This window comes from Plecotus auritus (assembly GCF_963455305.1).
Source record: "Plecotus auritus genome assembly, chromosome: 5".
Lineage (NCBI taxonomy): Eukaryota > Metazoa > Chordata > Mammalia > Chiroptera > Vespertilionidae > Plecotus > Plecotus auritus.
In genome coordinates, this window is record NC_137776.1 from 51008588 (window position 1) to 51025886 (window position 17299).

General features: G+C 41.0%; 1 protein-coding gene across 3 annotated transcripts in view; it reads right to left on the reverse strand.

Moving 5' to 3' along the window:
• The window catches only part of NOSTRIN (nitric oxide synthase trafficking), a 61350-nt gene that overhangs the window by 8454 nt on the left and 35597 nt on the right, over positions 1 to 17299 (reverse strand). For all 3 annotated transcript variants that reach the window (XM_080667979.1, XM_080667978.1, XM_080667977.1), the window contains 6 exons: positions 10900 to 10998; positions 10681 to 10806; positions 7803 to 7911; positions 6655 to 6740; positions 3908 to 4033; positions 2761 to 2875 (listed from right to left, as the gene is read on the reverse strand). In XM_080667979.1, the coding sequence (XP_080524105.1) occupies positions 2761 to 2875; positions 3908 to 4033; positions 6655 to 6740; positions 7803 to 7911; positions 10681 to 10806; positions 10900 to 10998 (661 nt within the window). The remainder of the gene's footprint in view (positions 1 to 2760; positions 2876 to 3907; positions 4034 to 6654; positions 6741 to 7802; positions 7912 to 10680; positions 10807 to 10899; positions 10999 to 17299) is intronic.

The window sequence follows — 17299 nt, forward strand, 5'->3', positions numbered from 1 at the left end:
AGTTCACTAATTCAGTCCTCTGCTTCTCCTAGTCTACTGTTGAAACTTTCCATGGTGTTTTTTATTGCAGCTATATCACTCTTCATTTCTTCTTGATTCTTACATAAGTTGTTGATTTTTTCATCCATTTCTTCTTGATTCTTACATAAGGTGTTGATTTTTTCTTCCATCCGATTTATGCACTCTATGACCCTTATTCTGAATTCTTTTTCTGACATATTGCATGCCTCTGTTTCACTTAGTTGCTTTTCTGGTGATTCCTCCTTTTCTTTCCTTTTGGGGGTATCTTTGTCTACCCATTTTTGGTCTCACCGACTGATCTAGATGTCGAGCTGTGTAGGGGCTGCTCCTTGGGTGGCAGTGGCTTCTCTGGCTGCAGTTGCTCCTCGGGCGGTTATGGTAGCAGCTGCTTCTCAGTTGGCAGCGGCTCCTCTGGTGAGTGCTGTTCGCAGCAGTGGTGCCTCCTCTGGCTGGTGGGGGAGGCTGCTTTTATAGCTGCTGTTCCTTGGACGGGGGTGGGCTGATTATGAGATTGCTGCTCCTCAGATGGGGACGGGTTGCTCATGTCCGCTGCTCCTTGGACGGGGCTGGCTGCTCACATGGCTGCTGCTCCTCAGACAGGGGCAGACTGCTCGCGTGGCTGATGTTCTTTAGATGGGGGCTGGCTGCGTGCTGCTGCTGTTCCTCAGATGGGACGGGCTACTCATAATGCTGCCGCTCCTTGGACAGGATCAGGTTGCTTGTAGGGCTGCTGCTCCTTGTATGGGTTGCTCATGCAGCTGCTTCTCCTTGGACGGGGGGCGGTCTACTCATGCGGCTGCTGCTCCTCGCGTGGGAGTGAGCTGCTCGTGCTGCTGATGCTCCTCGGACAGGTACGGGCCGCTCACCCAGCTCCTTCTCATCGGACAGGATCAGGCTGCGTGTGGGTGCTGCCCCTCGGACCAGTGTGGACTGCACAGGGCTGCTGCTCCTTGGACATGGGTGGTCTGCTTATGTGGCTGCTGCTCCTCAGATGGGGGGAGGCTGCTCGTGTGGCTGCTGCTCCTCAGAAGTGGGTGGGCTGCTCACACAGGTGCTGCTCCTTGGATGGGGGCAGGCGGCTCACACAACTGCTGCTCCTCGGATTGGGGCAGGTGGTTCGTGCGACTGCTGCTCCTTGGAAAGGGACAGTCTACTCACACAGTTGCTGCTCCTCAGAAGGGGGCGGGCAGCTTTCACAGCTGCTGCTCCTTAGAAGGTGGCTGGCTGCTCATGCGGCACAGCTGCTGCTCTTCGGACAGGTGCAGGGTGTGGGCTGCGCGCCTCTGCTGCTCCTCAGAGGGGGAACTGGCTGCTCACGCAGCTGCTGCTCCTTGGACACGGGCAGGCCACGTGAAGCTGCTGCTCTTAGGCCTGTGGCGGGTTCCTTGTGGAGCTGGCAGCGAATATTTTAGCAGGCGATTGCCATGTCATTAGTCTTATACTAACTTGCTCGGTGTGCACAACAGGAAATATTTCGTTTTCAGAGAACAAGAAAAATAGGTTTATTTGTATTACACTTACTAATTTGTGCAGTTTTTCAGTGTCTGGTAAGTTCATGTTCAAGAAAAATATTAGTTTTTATTAAAATGTTCTATTATTTTATGTTAACGATGACTCATTTATTTCAGCCCTTTGTATTCAGCATGTCTCTATTGAAATAAACCTACGTTTCTATGAAAATTGAAGCTTTTGTTTTTTTGCGGTCCACATGAACTTAAACCTTGTTTATTTGGCCCGTGTTAGCCTTTGAGTTTGACATGCTTGAGGTATATGGACTGTATATTTTATATAATCAACAATTATATCATAATATAGAAAATAAGTCTGGAGAACAAAATTATTTTAATAATAATTATAAAGATGATAATTTAAAATTATTTGCTTTCCACATGAACTTAACATCAGTTGGCTGATATGTGTGGTATGCATGCTTGCTGTATGCTTGTATTGGAAGATACACATAAGTTTTGTCATTCAGGTATAGATAGGGGACACTTTGACCATGTACTTCTAGGTATAGATAGGGGACACTTTGACCATGTACTTCTAGGTATAGATAGGGGACACTTTGACCTTGTACTTCTAGGTATAGATAGGGGACACTTTGACCAGGTACTTCTTATCATCAATGCCACAGTGAGTCTCTAATATACATGTGGACCATAATGTCCTAGGTTTTATTGGAACTCTTTGTTTTTCTTTTGACCAATTTCTAATCAAGAAACTAGAGAGTCAAGGTTATGGTAAGTATAGTTGAACTATGAGGGACAATAATGTGCACGCGTGTGTGTGTATGTGTTGAAAGGTAAACACTAAAAGGTAGTAGGGTGTGGATGTACAAATGACTAAAGTCAGGTAGCTGAATAAATGGGGTAAGTAGGCCTGGGATCAGCATATTTCTCACATGGAGGTTTGGAGGAGGCTCTGGAGACAGATCTCAGAGTTAATCCCAATGGCTTAGGGGCGATCATGTGCACTGTAAATTGCAGGCTATCTGAATAACATGGAACCAGTCACCTCATAAAATTCTTTTCCCAACCCCCCACTTCTTCTTGGCTTCCTCACACTTTTTGGATTAAATTTGCACAGAAAGCTACAGTCTAACAAATTAATCAGTCTTAATTTAGATTTCATTGAGCTGATATATATCAATGTGGCTCTAAAAAAAAAACAAGGTAAATATAGCAATGTGCTTTACTGATAGGACTTAGCCCAAAATTATTCCGAGCATGGGATTACCTGCACATGAAGAACTTGGATTGCTCTGCCCACCAGAAGATGCCCTTCTTACCATAGTCTCTGATCTCTTCATCAGAAAAGGCCGAGATATTCTTACGTAACTATGGGTCTGCTGCTGTTCAAATAAATATTTTTGAAAACAGTCATTTTTAACAACACAAGTATTCATGAAATATAATTCTTCTGTAGCTGTTTTCCTTAGGAATTTGTTTTGTAATCTTTTTGGAAGAGGATATAAATAAAGCATTAACTACATTCCTAAACTCTTATATAGAGCTTTCTTGTATCTGAAGCTTTAATATTTTCAGAATTAGAGAATTAGCATATTTTATAGCCTGTGTTTGCAATTCTGACCTGTACATAGGCAAAATGATAACATTCACAGCATTACTCCTACAAATTCAACTTTAATTGGCTTTAATGCAAATTAATTATATGGCTCTGTCTAAATGATTGAGACCATTTCCTTCCTTCCTTCCTTCCTTCCTTCCTTCCTTCCTTCCTTCCTTCCTTCCTTCCTTCCTTCCTTCCTTCCTTCCTTTTTCTTTTTTATTGAGACCATTTCCCAGCTGAGTCACTTAGGAAGAAAATTGTCCCTTTATAACAAAATGGTTATAGCACCCCCTTCTGATAGGCAATAGAAAACAGCTACAAGCAGTAGTTAATCCATGCATAATCACTGTTCACCACCAATTCCTAAAGAGGGTAACACTGGGAAAATACATGTATGTGATTTTTAAAAATTATGCTTATGCATTTTCTACGTTGTGTGGTATGATAAATGGATGAGACTAATGCATATTATAAACCTTATGGTTCAGGTCTGTATGAATATAAAATTTCAATTTAATAAAAAGTTTACTATAAAAGCACAAAGGATGAAGTTAAGGTATGAGTAGGAAGAAGAAAGAATCCAAAGGGTTTTTAACTCCCCGTGTTTAGTATAGAAAGAATGTATTCAGTTGTGTTTAGCTCCTGTTACTCCTCTCAAAGGAATGAAACTAAATTTATTTTAAAATTCTGCAGTTGGGATTTAGGACATGTGGCATACATAATTCATTACAGCGTTTTTGCTCTGATGTTACTTTAAGCCACTTCACTCAGGAAGCTTAGTCAAGAAATTATAACCAATCTCTTAAATTTTTACCTTTTCTTTCCGCTTGAAGATGGAGTTACTACAAGGATGGCTGGGTTGAGGTCTTTGTTCAAGTTCTGCTAACACTGATGACAGTTTATAGGAATTTGCTTGCATCAGGTCTAGTTTCAAAATGGTCTGTGGATACATCATTTGGCCTTGTGAGTAAATTTCTAGAAAATGAGGCACAACTGCATGGGTCAAAGGATATCAGGATAACTTCCAAAATGACAAAGAGATCTAAAAAATTACACATTCAACTCATATGCAAATATACACAGAAAATGCTGAGTGAAACAATGGACCCTTTTCCTAGAGGAAAGCCTTAGTTGTTGAGTGTGTCTTATTCTGGACTCATGTGAACAGAGTAAACCAGAAACCTTGGTAGATTATTTACTCAGTATTTTGTAGCAATGAACAGGCTTTACCCAATTTTCTGCTGAGGAATGAGAGAGGGAATAATAAGTGTTGACTGAGAAGGTAGGCTTTTGGGAGGCCTTGAGGAAAGGCAATTGAGTCATCATTGCTCAACACTGTGAATAGGATTGAACTATCAGTAGAATCAAACTAAAATGATGGGAGGCAGGGCTTATTTATTTACTGTTTTGGTTGAGGTTCATTGTTTTTCTTGAAGAGGTGAGGCCTTGTATTACACAGAAAGTTCACAGTAACACTTCTCAAAACTAGAAGAAATATTTTAATTATAAAAATAAGGATTGAAGCTTAAGATACACTCTTAGGCTCTTCCTGTTCTTTACTTGACTTTAAACTATAAACTTTAAAATGACTTCTTTGTCAGGCTGTGTCCAATCAGGGTAAATAAAAAACCAGAATCCAAGTATTAGAAGGGGCCTGCTTATCCAATCTCCTCCTCACCATCACCTCTCCCTTTCCCATATGTCCAGCATGGGGATTCCTAACCCTAGGATCCCTGCCAGACACCTCCAATTGGTGATAAAGGTCTCTAATTCTTAGAACAATCCACTGCATGGAAAACCCTTTGAGGTAGGTACCAATATCCCCACTTTACACATGCAAAAACTAAAGTTATCCCTCATACCTTCTACCATTAGACCTACTGTGCATCTGAGAGCATCACAGAGCAAGTCTCCTTCCCATATCCGAAGTCAATACCTACAATTTTTTCAGAGAACATGCCTTACCAACATTTTTTGCTTCAAATATGGCACTTCAAGGACCAAAAAACGGTGAATTAGGAAGAATTTAAATGAAACAGAGTGTCCTAGTGCAAAAAAACTTCCGTAGGTAACGCAAAATCTATCAATATCACGAGTTTCCCTCCAACAGATGCAGAGGCATGTAATGAAATAACATGGGTATTTGGCACCCACTATTCAAAGGCTTGCATTTGTTCCTTCACTAGATCACAAACACTGTGAATTTAGGGGTCAGATTCCCTCCCTCCTTGTATCCTTCACTGTGTGAATCAATCCAGTTGTGTTCCCAACTGATCCTAATACATGTTCTATGCTGGTAACAAGAATGACAAAATTCTGTGCAGGAACAACCAAACAAATAAACTTATAATTAACGCCATCATAAAGTTCTCTCACTTGACTTTATTTTGGTAAAAGTTATTTGCATTGAATTAGTTAACTAAATATTTTGTGTTATCACAGAAAATGTCCCAGTCTTTTATAATTTCATAAAAATCGTGGCCATGTGTCATTGCAAATATGTTAGACCTCTGTTTGCAAATGAATAGAATTTAGGCTTTTCTCTTCACAAGGAGTGTTAGGTTTGTTTCTACAACAGCACCCAACTGAAGGAAGCCTGTGCTAAGAAACAGATAAATTGTGCCTGTATGCATCTATTTTCACCAAAGAACTACTGAAATTGCCTGTTTGGACAGAATTTTTAGGTACCTACTCGTAAGAGAATTAGGCTATATTCAAGGTAAGAGAAGCATGTCCAGTTTCCTGTATCCTTCCAAACATTGCAACAGATTTTTATCTCTTCCTGAATTTTTCTCAGAAAAGATAACCCATCACCATCCTCTCTCTCTAATCACAGCAGAAAACCCATATCTTGCACACATGGGTACTAGCATCTGTTTGTTTTTATTCCTATGTTAAATTCATGGGTCTTTGCTAATTGCCTTTTTAATGTGGATTCCTCTGAAGTTGCCACCTTGTCCATCAGTCCCTACATATTTCTTTCCTCCTGTTATTCTCAGATCCTGATGTTAGTTGAGGAATGAATGAAAAACAGCATTTTAATTAATAATTACTTTTTCAGCTTGCCTCTGCACACTGTGCTAGCATTTTCTAAATAATATTTAATCCTCACAAAAACCCTTTGAGGTAGGTACCAATATCCTCATTTTACAGATGCAAAAACTTAAGTTATCCCAGGTCCCTGTAAACAGCAGAGCTAGATAGATGCAAATACATGCCTTTCTGAAAGTAGAACCTGTGTTTTTGGTGAAGTTTCTTAACTGGGTTACAAGTACCTATGGTTTCCAGACCCTGAAGGAATCATTCTATTTTAGAGAACTGTATTCTAGGCACTTTTTTTTCCCCCCGTAGGAAGAATCTAAAGCAAATGTTTCTAAGTAGTTGGATTTTTCCAGATCCCTCAAACTCCTTGCCAAGGACCTGACCCTACACGCCTGAGACTAGATTGTTCTGTCATGAGAAAGGAAAGGCAAACAGCGGCCAAATGGGCTGGAAAACGAGCGTTCTAAAAATAGCTCTTTCATCATTAAATCTAGGAAACTGTGCTCTGCCAGTATTTACCTCCTCCATTAAGGCGGCTGTGCTTTTCCGGCTCTCTGGGTCTGAAAAGGAGTTGCTGGAGTAAGCTTTCAGCATTCGTCGGAGTCCTGAAAATGAAATCATGTTTTCAGTCACCAATCCTTCTGTCCCGGGGGACACAGCTGAGCCCAGAAGGGTTTCCGAAATGGCTGGAGCTGTTTCTGTAGGTAGTTGTTACTGGATTGGGTGACCTTTACCTTCATTTAATGAAATGTGAGAAATGCTGGTTGATGCTTAAAGAGTCTTGACTGATATTTTTCCTAGATGAGTTCATGAATCCTCCTTGTTGACCCATTCCTGGTGGATTCCTGACATTTACCACAGGGTTAGCCTTTCCCTTGCTATGATATTTACATGTGGAAACATTTTTGCTCTCTTGGATTTCCTGTCAAGTACTCCATTGCAATAGGTTGTTCTGGTTCACATAAAATAAGCTGTACACGTCACGATCACAAGTGGGGAGTCGTTTTTATTATCTGCATCCCTTTAGAGAGGTTTCACATTCTAACAGTCTTCTCTTCTAAGTACAGGATTTAATCTGAATGATCTTTACACCATTTAGAGAGTTAGTTTAAAAGGAAACAGAGAAGAAAACCTAAAGCCCTGTGCACAGTTTACTATGTTTTAAACCAAATGAATTGTCCCTCATTCCAGCAATGCCAGAAACATGGTAAAATGCTACATTTCTGCCCGGCTGGCATGGCTCAGTGGTCGACTATTGACCTACGAACCAGGGGCTAACAGTGCAATTTCCGGTCAGGGCACAAACCTGGGTTGTGGGTTTGATTTCCAATGTGGGGTGTGCAGGAGGCAACCGATTGATGATTCTCTCTCACTCTCTCCCTCTCCCTTCCTCTCTGAAATCAACAAAAATATATTTTTTAAAAATGCTACATTTCTGGAAAAGGTGGTATAGAACTTACATAGCTCTCACCGATAGACCAAAGTGTCGTTTTTGGTTTTTTATTCTCTCCTTTCTTTTTTTAAAAAAATCTTTCTCCATACAAATTAGGTTTGACATGTGATTCTTTAAAGAAGATAATCCCTGTGTCAATCAGCAAAAGCAGGATCACCCAACTCTCAATGAAAATAATTTCCCTTATCAGGCCGTTCACAGAGATATTACACACCTTCCCGGTCGCTCGAGGCTTTTTCAATATCTCTTTGCAGTCTTAACAGTTTTGATTTTATTGAAGACTTTTGTCTCTCTTTATTCATTGCATTGTTAGGATCTTCTTCCTTTAGGGGAAGAAAAAGGATATTTAACAACTTAATAGGGAAAAATAAAAGAGTTTTCTCTCCAAGTTGCACTGAGACTTTCACTGACTATTTAATTTTAACTGGAAGTAAAAAAAAAAAAAAAAAAAAGCCAATAACAGACCTGCTCAATAAGAAAACATCTCCTTGTTCACAACTTGTAAGTACCTAGCTGAGCACTTTCTTTAGAACAAATTATTCTTGGAGGATGAGCCTTACTGTAGCTATTTCATAGTTTCTTGATAAGTAAATATACTTGTTGTATACTCATTGTTCTCTATCTTTATTCAAGCTAGAGTCCTTTAATGGTCCCCATGTAGTATCACATATATGCCTCAAGCTAGGATTGCTCAACCAGCTGAGCAAATGTTTGTGTTCTGTGTTGCTGGCTACTGGGGATGCCTGAACAAAAAACACAAATGCTCTTCCCAGAGTGGGTTTATAATTTAGGTAGGCCTTGAAACATAACATAAGAGACCTAGCAGTTCAAGGCCACGTTCATTCATGAATGGAGCAGACAGGAATGTGTGGCCCACCAAGGGCAGGGCCCGGGCACAAAAGCTTTGAGGAGGCTGTAAGACTAAACCAGGATTTTCAGTCAAGGGGAAGGAGGACAAAGGGTGCCCCAGGCAGAAGAATTGGCTCAAGCAAAGGACAGAGGGAGGACTGTGGGAACTGTATCAGGAACAGTAAATAGACCAGTTGCTTAAGCAAACACAGTGGAAGAAAAAGTTGTCTGGGTAGGTTAGGCCAGATTTGGGGGCAGAAAGAAGTGGGGGTTTTATCACATAGGCTAGGACAATGGTCAGCAAACTCATTAGTCAACAGAGCCAAATATCAACAGTACAATGATTGAAATTTCTTTTGAGAGCCAAATTTTTTAAACTTAAACTTCTTCTAACACCACTTCTTCAAAATAGACTTGCCCAGGCCGTGGTATTTTGTGGAAGAGCCACACTCAAGGGGCCAAAGGGCTGCATGTGGCTCGCGAGCCGCAGTTTGCTGACCATGGGGCTAGGAGAACCATTAACAAAATTTGAACTTTCACATACATATTTTAAGGGTTGAATAAAAATGGGGGATGTTAGGGTTAGATGGAAAGGTGGCTGTACACATAGCAGAGGGAGAGAAACCTGTGGAGAGAGATTGGAAACAAATGACTAAAGATGGAAGTGAAGGAGTCAGGGAGTCAGGACTTATCTGATAGGGAAAGAGACAAACTAGGATCCCAAATGTTGGTGGAAGGTTAGCTCTAGATAGGGACATTTTTATTAGCCTTTTAATAAAGTAATAGATATACTCTGTTGTATATTTTCTCATCCTAGGGATCACCTACACTATTTGGAAGAAGAGAGAAAAAGAAAGGGCTTTCCTATTATAATCCAATCTCCCTTTCTGCTCCCATCTCTACCTCTACTTCTGCTTTGAAAAGACATTGCTATTGTTAATTTGCTTTGCCTTTGCCAAGGTAGGAAAAAAAAAAAAAGAATTCAATTTAGAAATAGCTGGTCACATGCTGCTATTTGGAAGGTAGGGAAAGGAAAAGTTGGTCGCTTCCCAGCTGCTGGGCTCACTGCTGTGCCCAGATCTAATTGCCTTTCTCTCTTCCCTCATCTCTTGTTCCTTGAGGGTGGATCCTGGGATATTGACTTTGGCTACTCTTTTAATCCTATAGGAGGACATGGCCAGTGGGTTGGTTCTACACAGAGAAAGATAAGCCTCCCAATATGGCCCTTGAAGTCTGAATGAAATCTAGCAGAGGGCCCAGGGAAGAGTTGTCAGGAATTCAGAAGACAAAGAACTTCCTCCAAGATAGCTAAGAAACAAGATGCTTGGGCTCTGACCAGGCACACTGATCTGTTTTTAGCAAAGATGACATAGTAGAGTCATCCAAATCCCCTCAAAATTAGCCTCTGTGATTTGGTCCAAGCTTTTCAAAGAAAAGGACCGTGAAGAATGTTGGCGCTTCCTACCTCCTAGGATTCATGCCTTTGTGTAATCCCCGCAGCTTGAGCGTGGGCTGCACTTACTGGCTTGCTTCTAACAGATAAAATATAACCAGATATCACTTCTGAGATTAGCTAATAAAAGACTATGCTTCTATCTTGGGCATTCTGGCTCTGTCTCTCTTGGATCAAAATTCTGGGGGAAGCAGGCTGACATGTGTGCTGCCCTAAGGAGAGAACCACCTGGCAAGGAAATACTATCTCCAGCAAGCAGTCAACCAGGACCCAAGGCCTGGGAAGTGGCTCATTTCCCAGTAGAGCTTTGAGATGCCTGCAGTCCTGACTGACACCTTGATTGCAGCCTTCTGAGGGACTCAAAGGCACCCAGCTAAGCCATGACTGGATTCCTAACCCACAGAAACTGTGAGATAATAAATGCTTGCTTTAAGCCATTGAGTTTGGGGGTGATTTATTATACAGCAATAACAACCAAGATGAGACAGTGATTATTTACAGGTCATGAAACATGTGTGCCTGGCATTATTCTCATAGAAGACCAAGTATTAAGATTCAGTCAAAAACCCTTGTTTGACTTTCTTCCTTTCCAGACATGTTTCCTTTGCCTATTTGTAAACCACACTGTTTTTAATTTATCTGAATCATGGAAAAAAATGAATATTTTCCATTAAAAAAAAACACACAAGATGTTTCCTTTACAATTGTTCTCAATTTTTTTTTTTTAAGGAATCCCTCAGTACTTAACTAAGGTTCCCCATTAATAGAACTTCCTTCCATCCATACTTACAAAGTAATCTGTTAATAGGAACTCAGATTTATTTTCTGTAGATGAAAGAGCAGTTTCTTCCATGAGAGCCTGGATATCCTTTTCAACATCGATCTTGCTGATGGCCCCATGAATGTGCGTGTGGCACTGCAAAGCCAAGGGAAGCAGAAGGTTGCTGAAGACTGTTCCCTGCCAGTTCTTACCATGCATCCCAGAAATGGAGAAATCTTTACTACTCACTGTGGTCAGGGTTTGGCCAAAAACAGAAATATGTTGGGTGTACTGATTCAAGTTATTACATAAAAGTTTAATTCTCTCCTTCTCCAGCTCCAGGATGTTCTGAAAAGAATGGAAAATGAGGTAAGATCAGCCAGTTGTTATGAAAAACTGAAGTCACCCATCTGAGCAAATTGTCCTATTTGTGCCTCTTAATTATGTCAAATCCAAACTGTGGTGGGGAGATTCTCAGGACAGGAATGTGATTTGGCGTCTCTCCTATTTATCTTCCATTAGAATTGATTTAAATCGCATGCTTTCCCCAGGGTTTTTTAACCCAAAGGCATGGAGGTGGATGCCGTGGGTTATCTGACATTCACAAAGAAAGGGTAGAAAAGAATCATTTGAAAAGCATTTGTGAGTCCCAGAGAAAGAGAGTGAAGCCCAGTAAAACCCATGTCTATACCTCCAAAATGTAGTCAGAAATTAGATATTTCTAGGTTTACAGTCTTAGAGGGCATTCTGCTAGTCTTTGCAGGGGCAAAGGTGAGGCACAAATTCTCTGCTTCACGAAACTGATGAGCAGAACCCCAAAGTCTGATCAATTCATAATTCTGGCCTAAATTAAGCCTAGGGGTCAGAGACCGCTGCTTGAAGGTGGAAACATACCCACCCCATTTTGAGTGGAATGACAAGAATTCCACTCTGGGAGTTTCATACCTTTTAGCTGGAAGGGTAAATAAGAAAGTGAGGGAGGTCACATTACCTTGTTAGCCCTTAACATTTTAGAAAAGTTAGCTATTAGATTCTTGCCACTCACTGCTAGGTGAGTTGCTGACTGATTGTTTTGAGGGAGTTCAAAGAAGTTCAGCAGCTAGGCATTGTGGGAGAAATCTGGGTCAGGTGGAGTATGCAGGGGATTCCCCGGGCTGTGGGGGCATCTTGGTATGTACCCAGAGGACTTCGGCTTTGACAGAGGTGGCCGATGTCCAAGCCACATGCTCCTCATCCTGTTTTTGTAAGGACAAGACCTGGGGATTCCTCCTTCATCCAGAGGATTGGTTTCTCCTGTAACTGCCACCAGCAATAGTCTTTTATGAAGAAGGTTTTGGGCAAATTGGTGGGTAACATTACCATAGGAAGCAAGAAGAATGGACTACTGATAGGGTGGTCGTGAGGAAATCATAAAGCTTATTGGCTTCTCCCATCATGACTCTGTGGCACAACTGCAGGGCCCACTGGCCTGATCCAGTATGCTGTTGCTTTATATTCCTGAGCAGACTACATTCGCATTCTGTTGTTATTTCATCTATAGTATATAGTCATTTAAAAAAAATTTTAAATTTACTTGTTTTCTAATTATGGAAAATTTACATGACATAAAATTTACCATTGTAACCATTTTTAAATGTGTAGTGCAGTATCATTAAGTACATTCACAATGTTGGGGAACAATCACCCTCATCTACCTCCAAACATTTTTCATCTTGCATCACTGAAACTGTATATTCATTAAGCCATAACTCCTAATTCTCCTATCCTCAGCCCCTCTGGCAATCCCCATTCTAGTTTCTGTCTTCTATAAATTTGACTACTCTAGTTCAGTGGTCGGCAAACTGCGGCTCTGTTGACTAATGAGTTTGCCGACCACTGCTCTAGTTAGCTCATATAATAGGAATTATACAGTATTTGTCCCTTTGTGTCTGGCTTATTTCATGTAGCAAAAAGTCTTATTCTGCAGTATATGTCAGAATTTCCTTGCTTTTAAAGGCTGAATAATATTCCTTTGCACGTGTATACCACATTTTGTTTATCAATATATAGGCTCAGGCAATAACTATGAACATCTTTGTCAATCACTTGCAAATTTTTATCCTGTGCCACATGTCCTGACATTTGAATCAGAAAGTCTGGAGCTCTGCTCCCCGTGGCCACCTACCTTCTTTGTGGAGTTAGAACCTGCACAACTTTTGTAAGTAAATGGGCACCAAATATTTGTCTTTGTTTCTGGTGTTGGTCCCCTGAGTCTTTCTCCAAAATTGCAGGCCCCAGCCATTTGAATGTGGCCAGCTACAGGATTAAAGACACTGAAGAGCAGCCTATCGAACAGATAGTTTCCTCAAAGGGCAGAAACCATATGCCTCCTAACAAATACATAACACAAATTCTGCTCAGTGGTTTGGACCTCAAGTGGGACAACTTCAAAAAGCAAGAGACTTTACAGGACAGAAAAGGCCATAGAAAGCAGCTGTTCTAGTTTAGCGCCATGATGAGCAAAGGACAGGAAAGAAAAGAAAAGCCAGGATTAGGAACACATTGCATCACTAGTGGGCAGCTGTTTCTTTACTTTGGCAAGTGCTGAACCACTAGCATCAGTTTGAGACTAGAATAACCAATGTCTTTTGATGGAGATGGTAATGTTTAACAGATTTTAATTATATCTCAGGGAAATCATTAAAATGATCTATGTTCGCTCATGAAAAGAGGCTGAGATTAATTCCACTGTGCAAAGGGAAAGTCCATATCTCACATAATGAATTATTGCTTTCCATTATATATATATATACATATTGTGTGTGTGTGTGTGTATGTGTGTGTGTGTGTGTGTTTTAATAAAATAGGCAGTAGAAAAGCAAGATACTCGAGAAGGACCTAAAACTGTCCTCTAGTGCAATGTAGCACATACGAAGAAAGTGTTGTCAGAGTTACCAAGAAACAGCAGATTATGCTCTTTTTAAAAAAAATATTTTCTTATTGAACTTACAGGAGGCAGGTAGGGAAAGATAGAAACATCCATCGGCTGCCTCCTGCTCAACCCCTACTGGGGATTGAGCCCAAAAGCAAGACATGTGCCCTGACAAGGAATTGAACAGGTGACCTCTTGGTGCATGGGTTGACACTCAACCAACCCAGCCACAGTGGCCAGGCTAATTCACACTCTTTATTCATTCTTTTCAGTTCCTACTGCTGTCCTGGCCTTGTAGTTTACATTACCTGAGGAGCTTGCATTCATCAAACTGATGAAAGAAATATGCTCTTTATAGAGCAGGAACTCTCAAACTTTAGTATGCCTAGCAATCACCTAGACCCTGTCCTAAAGTCACTCAGAATTCTGTGATCCACCTTTTCTAGGGGGGTGCTCAGGAATCTGAATCATAACAAGCACCCTAGGTATATAGTTCTAAATTATCATATCATAACTTTAAAATTTTTACTAAATGTACTGTAACTGAAAATAAATTTTTAAAAAAGAAAAAAATAATAAAATATTTTTTTGCCAAAATGGGTAAGCATCATTTCACATGTTAACTAGTAATTTGATTTTCCCTTCTATGATTTGCATGTTCATACCTTTTGAATTTTATTGGATGACTGAATTCTTCCTTTGTATGTCTTCTTTGCTGCTAAATTGCACACATCCCCATGAAGTATCGAGATGGTACTTTATTCATTGCTATAGATATCCAGTGTCCAACACAATGTCTGACATACAAAGAAATTCTCTAAGTGTATACTGTATGAATCAGCTTCCGGGCCTAAAACTCATTTCTGAATACCTAATCATTAAGCCTGCATTTATACTTTCTTTTGGCAGCACTTCTCGAAATCGGCTGATTTATTGTGTCCATTGAGAACGTAGGACAGGAATCCTGGCCAATGATACTCAATAAATATTCACTGGTTATTTTATCCATGGAGGAATTACAACAATGAGAAGTAACGTCGTTTGTGTAAAGTCACAATAGGAGTAAGGGCCACAGCTAAGGGCAGAGATCATCAGATCATGTAATACAGATCTGATCTCCATTTTCAAGGCCACACAAAGCTCCATGGAAGAAGAAAAAGAGTGAATGCATAGAGAGGGGAGAAAAATGGCGGCGGAATAGACAGACGTGTTCCGAGCCTTGTCCCGGAGCAGAAAGAAAGAACAGCTGAGGGTCGCACTAGGAGTGTTTGTTGGCAAGTTGGGGGACAGCTGAACTCCAGAAGAAGGTGGGAGACTGCTAGACGGGGTTCCCCTGACCTGGCAGCTCCCACTGCGGCTGGGTCCCCTCCCGGAGCTGCGGGCTTGGACGCGGAGTCGCCGCCATCTGGAACCGGAAAGTGGAGCTTATCGGAAGCCTGAGAATCCACAACTGCGGCACCCACGGAACAGCTGCGAGCCCCAGAACAACACTCCCCAATTGGCGCAAACACACGGGTTCAGAGGAGCTCTACACTCCACCACGGAAAGGTCAGATTTCGCCTAGGATAAGGTGAGGTCTCTGGTCCCAGCGCGAGAGAAGAACGCGCGTTTTGCGGGAGCTGGACGACCAGGGAAGTCTGTGCCTAGAAAAATCGGTGGCTGCTGGGGCAGGCGTGATCTGTGAATGTGGAAGGGGGTCCTCAGAGCTGCTAACAGAAGGGCTCTCTAAAAAGCAACCCATTTTGATCTGAAGTGCAGGGACACCCTAAGAATTTCAGGGATGTGCTAGACTTACGCGCAGCCACGGAGTGCGCACACTTGGGCTTTTCCCTCTTGAAATTCTTGCTTCTGATTACTAAGCCCAATTCATAGGTTCACCCAGTTGGGGACACCCTGGGAGACTGCAGGGGAAAGTTGTTTTTCTGGATCCTGGGGATCGGAGCGGGGAGTGACCATCCGAGAGCCAGCTCTGAGGCAGCCCACTCCCACAAACCGGTAGTGAGTGCCACAGGGAAAGAAGGCTCTAACACTCCCTAGAGAGGCCATAGATAAACCCGGAAGTCAATCCAGAAACACTGCCACCCAGGGGCTGAATCACAAATTGACTCTTGTGTAATCAAAAATAAAGGAATACGAATTAAGACACACCGCCTGCTTAAAATCAGGACTGGCTTACATCACTGAAGAGCAGTGGAACGCAGGGAACTGCAATACTGTCTGGACTGAGAAACAGGCGTGCCAAACAGAACAACAGAGGAAGTGAATGACCTTCACTACTCCACATTTTATTTTTATTTTTTATTTTTTTATTTTCATTTTTTGCATCTTTTACTCAAGAAACTAATTTTTTTCCTCACTTGATTTTACCTTTTTAATTATTACATTTTTATTTTCAATCCGTATTATTACTACTGCTATTTTATCATTTTTTTTTAAGTGTCATTTTATTTTCTCTTCATTTTGTTTTGGGATTAATGTTCTACATTCTATTTTTATCTTTCCTTTAGCATCATTTTACTCTATCTCAAATCTACCTCTATGCCATCACTCTCTTCCTCACTTTTCCCTTTTCAGTGTCCTGTTTATCTTACCCCTTTCCTGCTTTAGATTTTCCCTATTCTTTCTGTTTACCCCCTTTTAAAATTTCACCCTACTTATATATCTAATCTCCAATCCCCTGCTCCAAGTCCATACACACCTCTCTCTTCGCTGTCTTAACTATCCAAAAAATTGTTTTTCTCTCTGTCCTTTTGTTGTTGTTCGTTTGAATGTAGATTATATCGAATTTTTATGCTTTTTTGTGAGATTGTTTTGCTTATTCTTCTTTTGTTTATTTTTTTGTTTGTTTTGTGCTTCTGTTTTCCCTTGCCTCACTCAATATTAGTTGGTGTTGTAGTTCGTATTAATCCCCAGGTACTTGTTGCTGGCATTTGCTGGGATAAGTGATTGTTCTATTGGAGTTTTATCCCCAATATATATAGTCTGTTTCCCTTTCTCTCTTAGTCTCTTTCTTGTCTCTCTTACTTTTTTTCTTCTTTTTTTCCCTTTTCCCAATTTCATTGTGACACCCCTTTTTTTTTCTTCTTCTTCTTTCTTTCTTTTTCCTCTTCTTCTTTCTCTACTATCCCCTAATTTGCCTTTCTCTGGTGGTCACCTTTATTGGAGGTTATTAATATAGTGAATACATTTCTGTTCAGTGCCTTGTGTGTTGTACCTGGTAGTGCTGTATTTTGTGCCTTTAAATCGACGCAGGAGAGAGAGAACTACATAACCAGACACCCAGAGAAGAGAGACCATGGGGAGACAAAGACACAGCCCGCATATGAAAGAAAAGCAGGCATCACCAGAAAAGGAAGTAAACGAAATGGAAGCAAGCAACCTTCCAGAAAAAGAATTCAGAGAAATGGTCATAAGGTGGCTGAAAAGAATGGAAGACAAATTCGACAATATGAGCAAGAACCAAGAGGAAATGAAGAAGAACCAAGAAGAAATGAAAAATGACATCGCTGCTGTAAAGAACTCAATAGAAAGCATCAAGAGTAGACTAGAAGAAGCAGAGGACCGCATCAGTGAGCTAGAAGACAAGATGGGAAAAAATACCCAAGTAGAGCAACTTCTAGAAAAAAAAAAATTAAAAGGCAGGAGGAGAGCCTAAGGGAACTTTGGGACAACACGAAACAAAACAACATCCACATAATAGGGGTTCCAGAAGGAAAGGTAGCTGAGCAAGGAATAGAA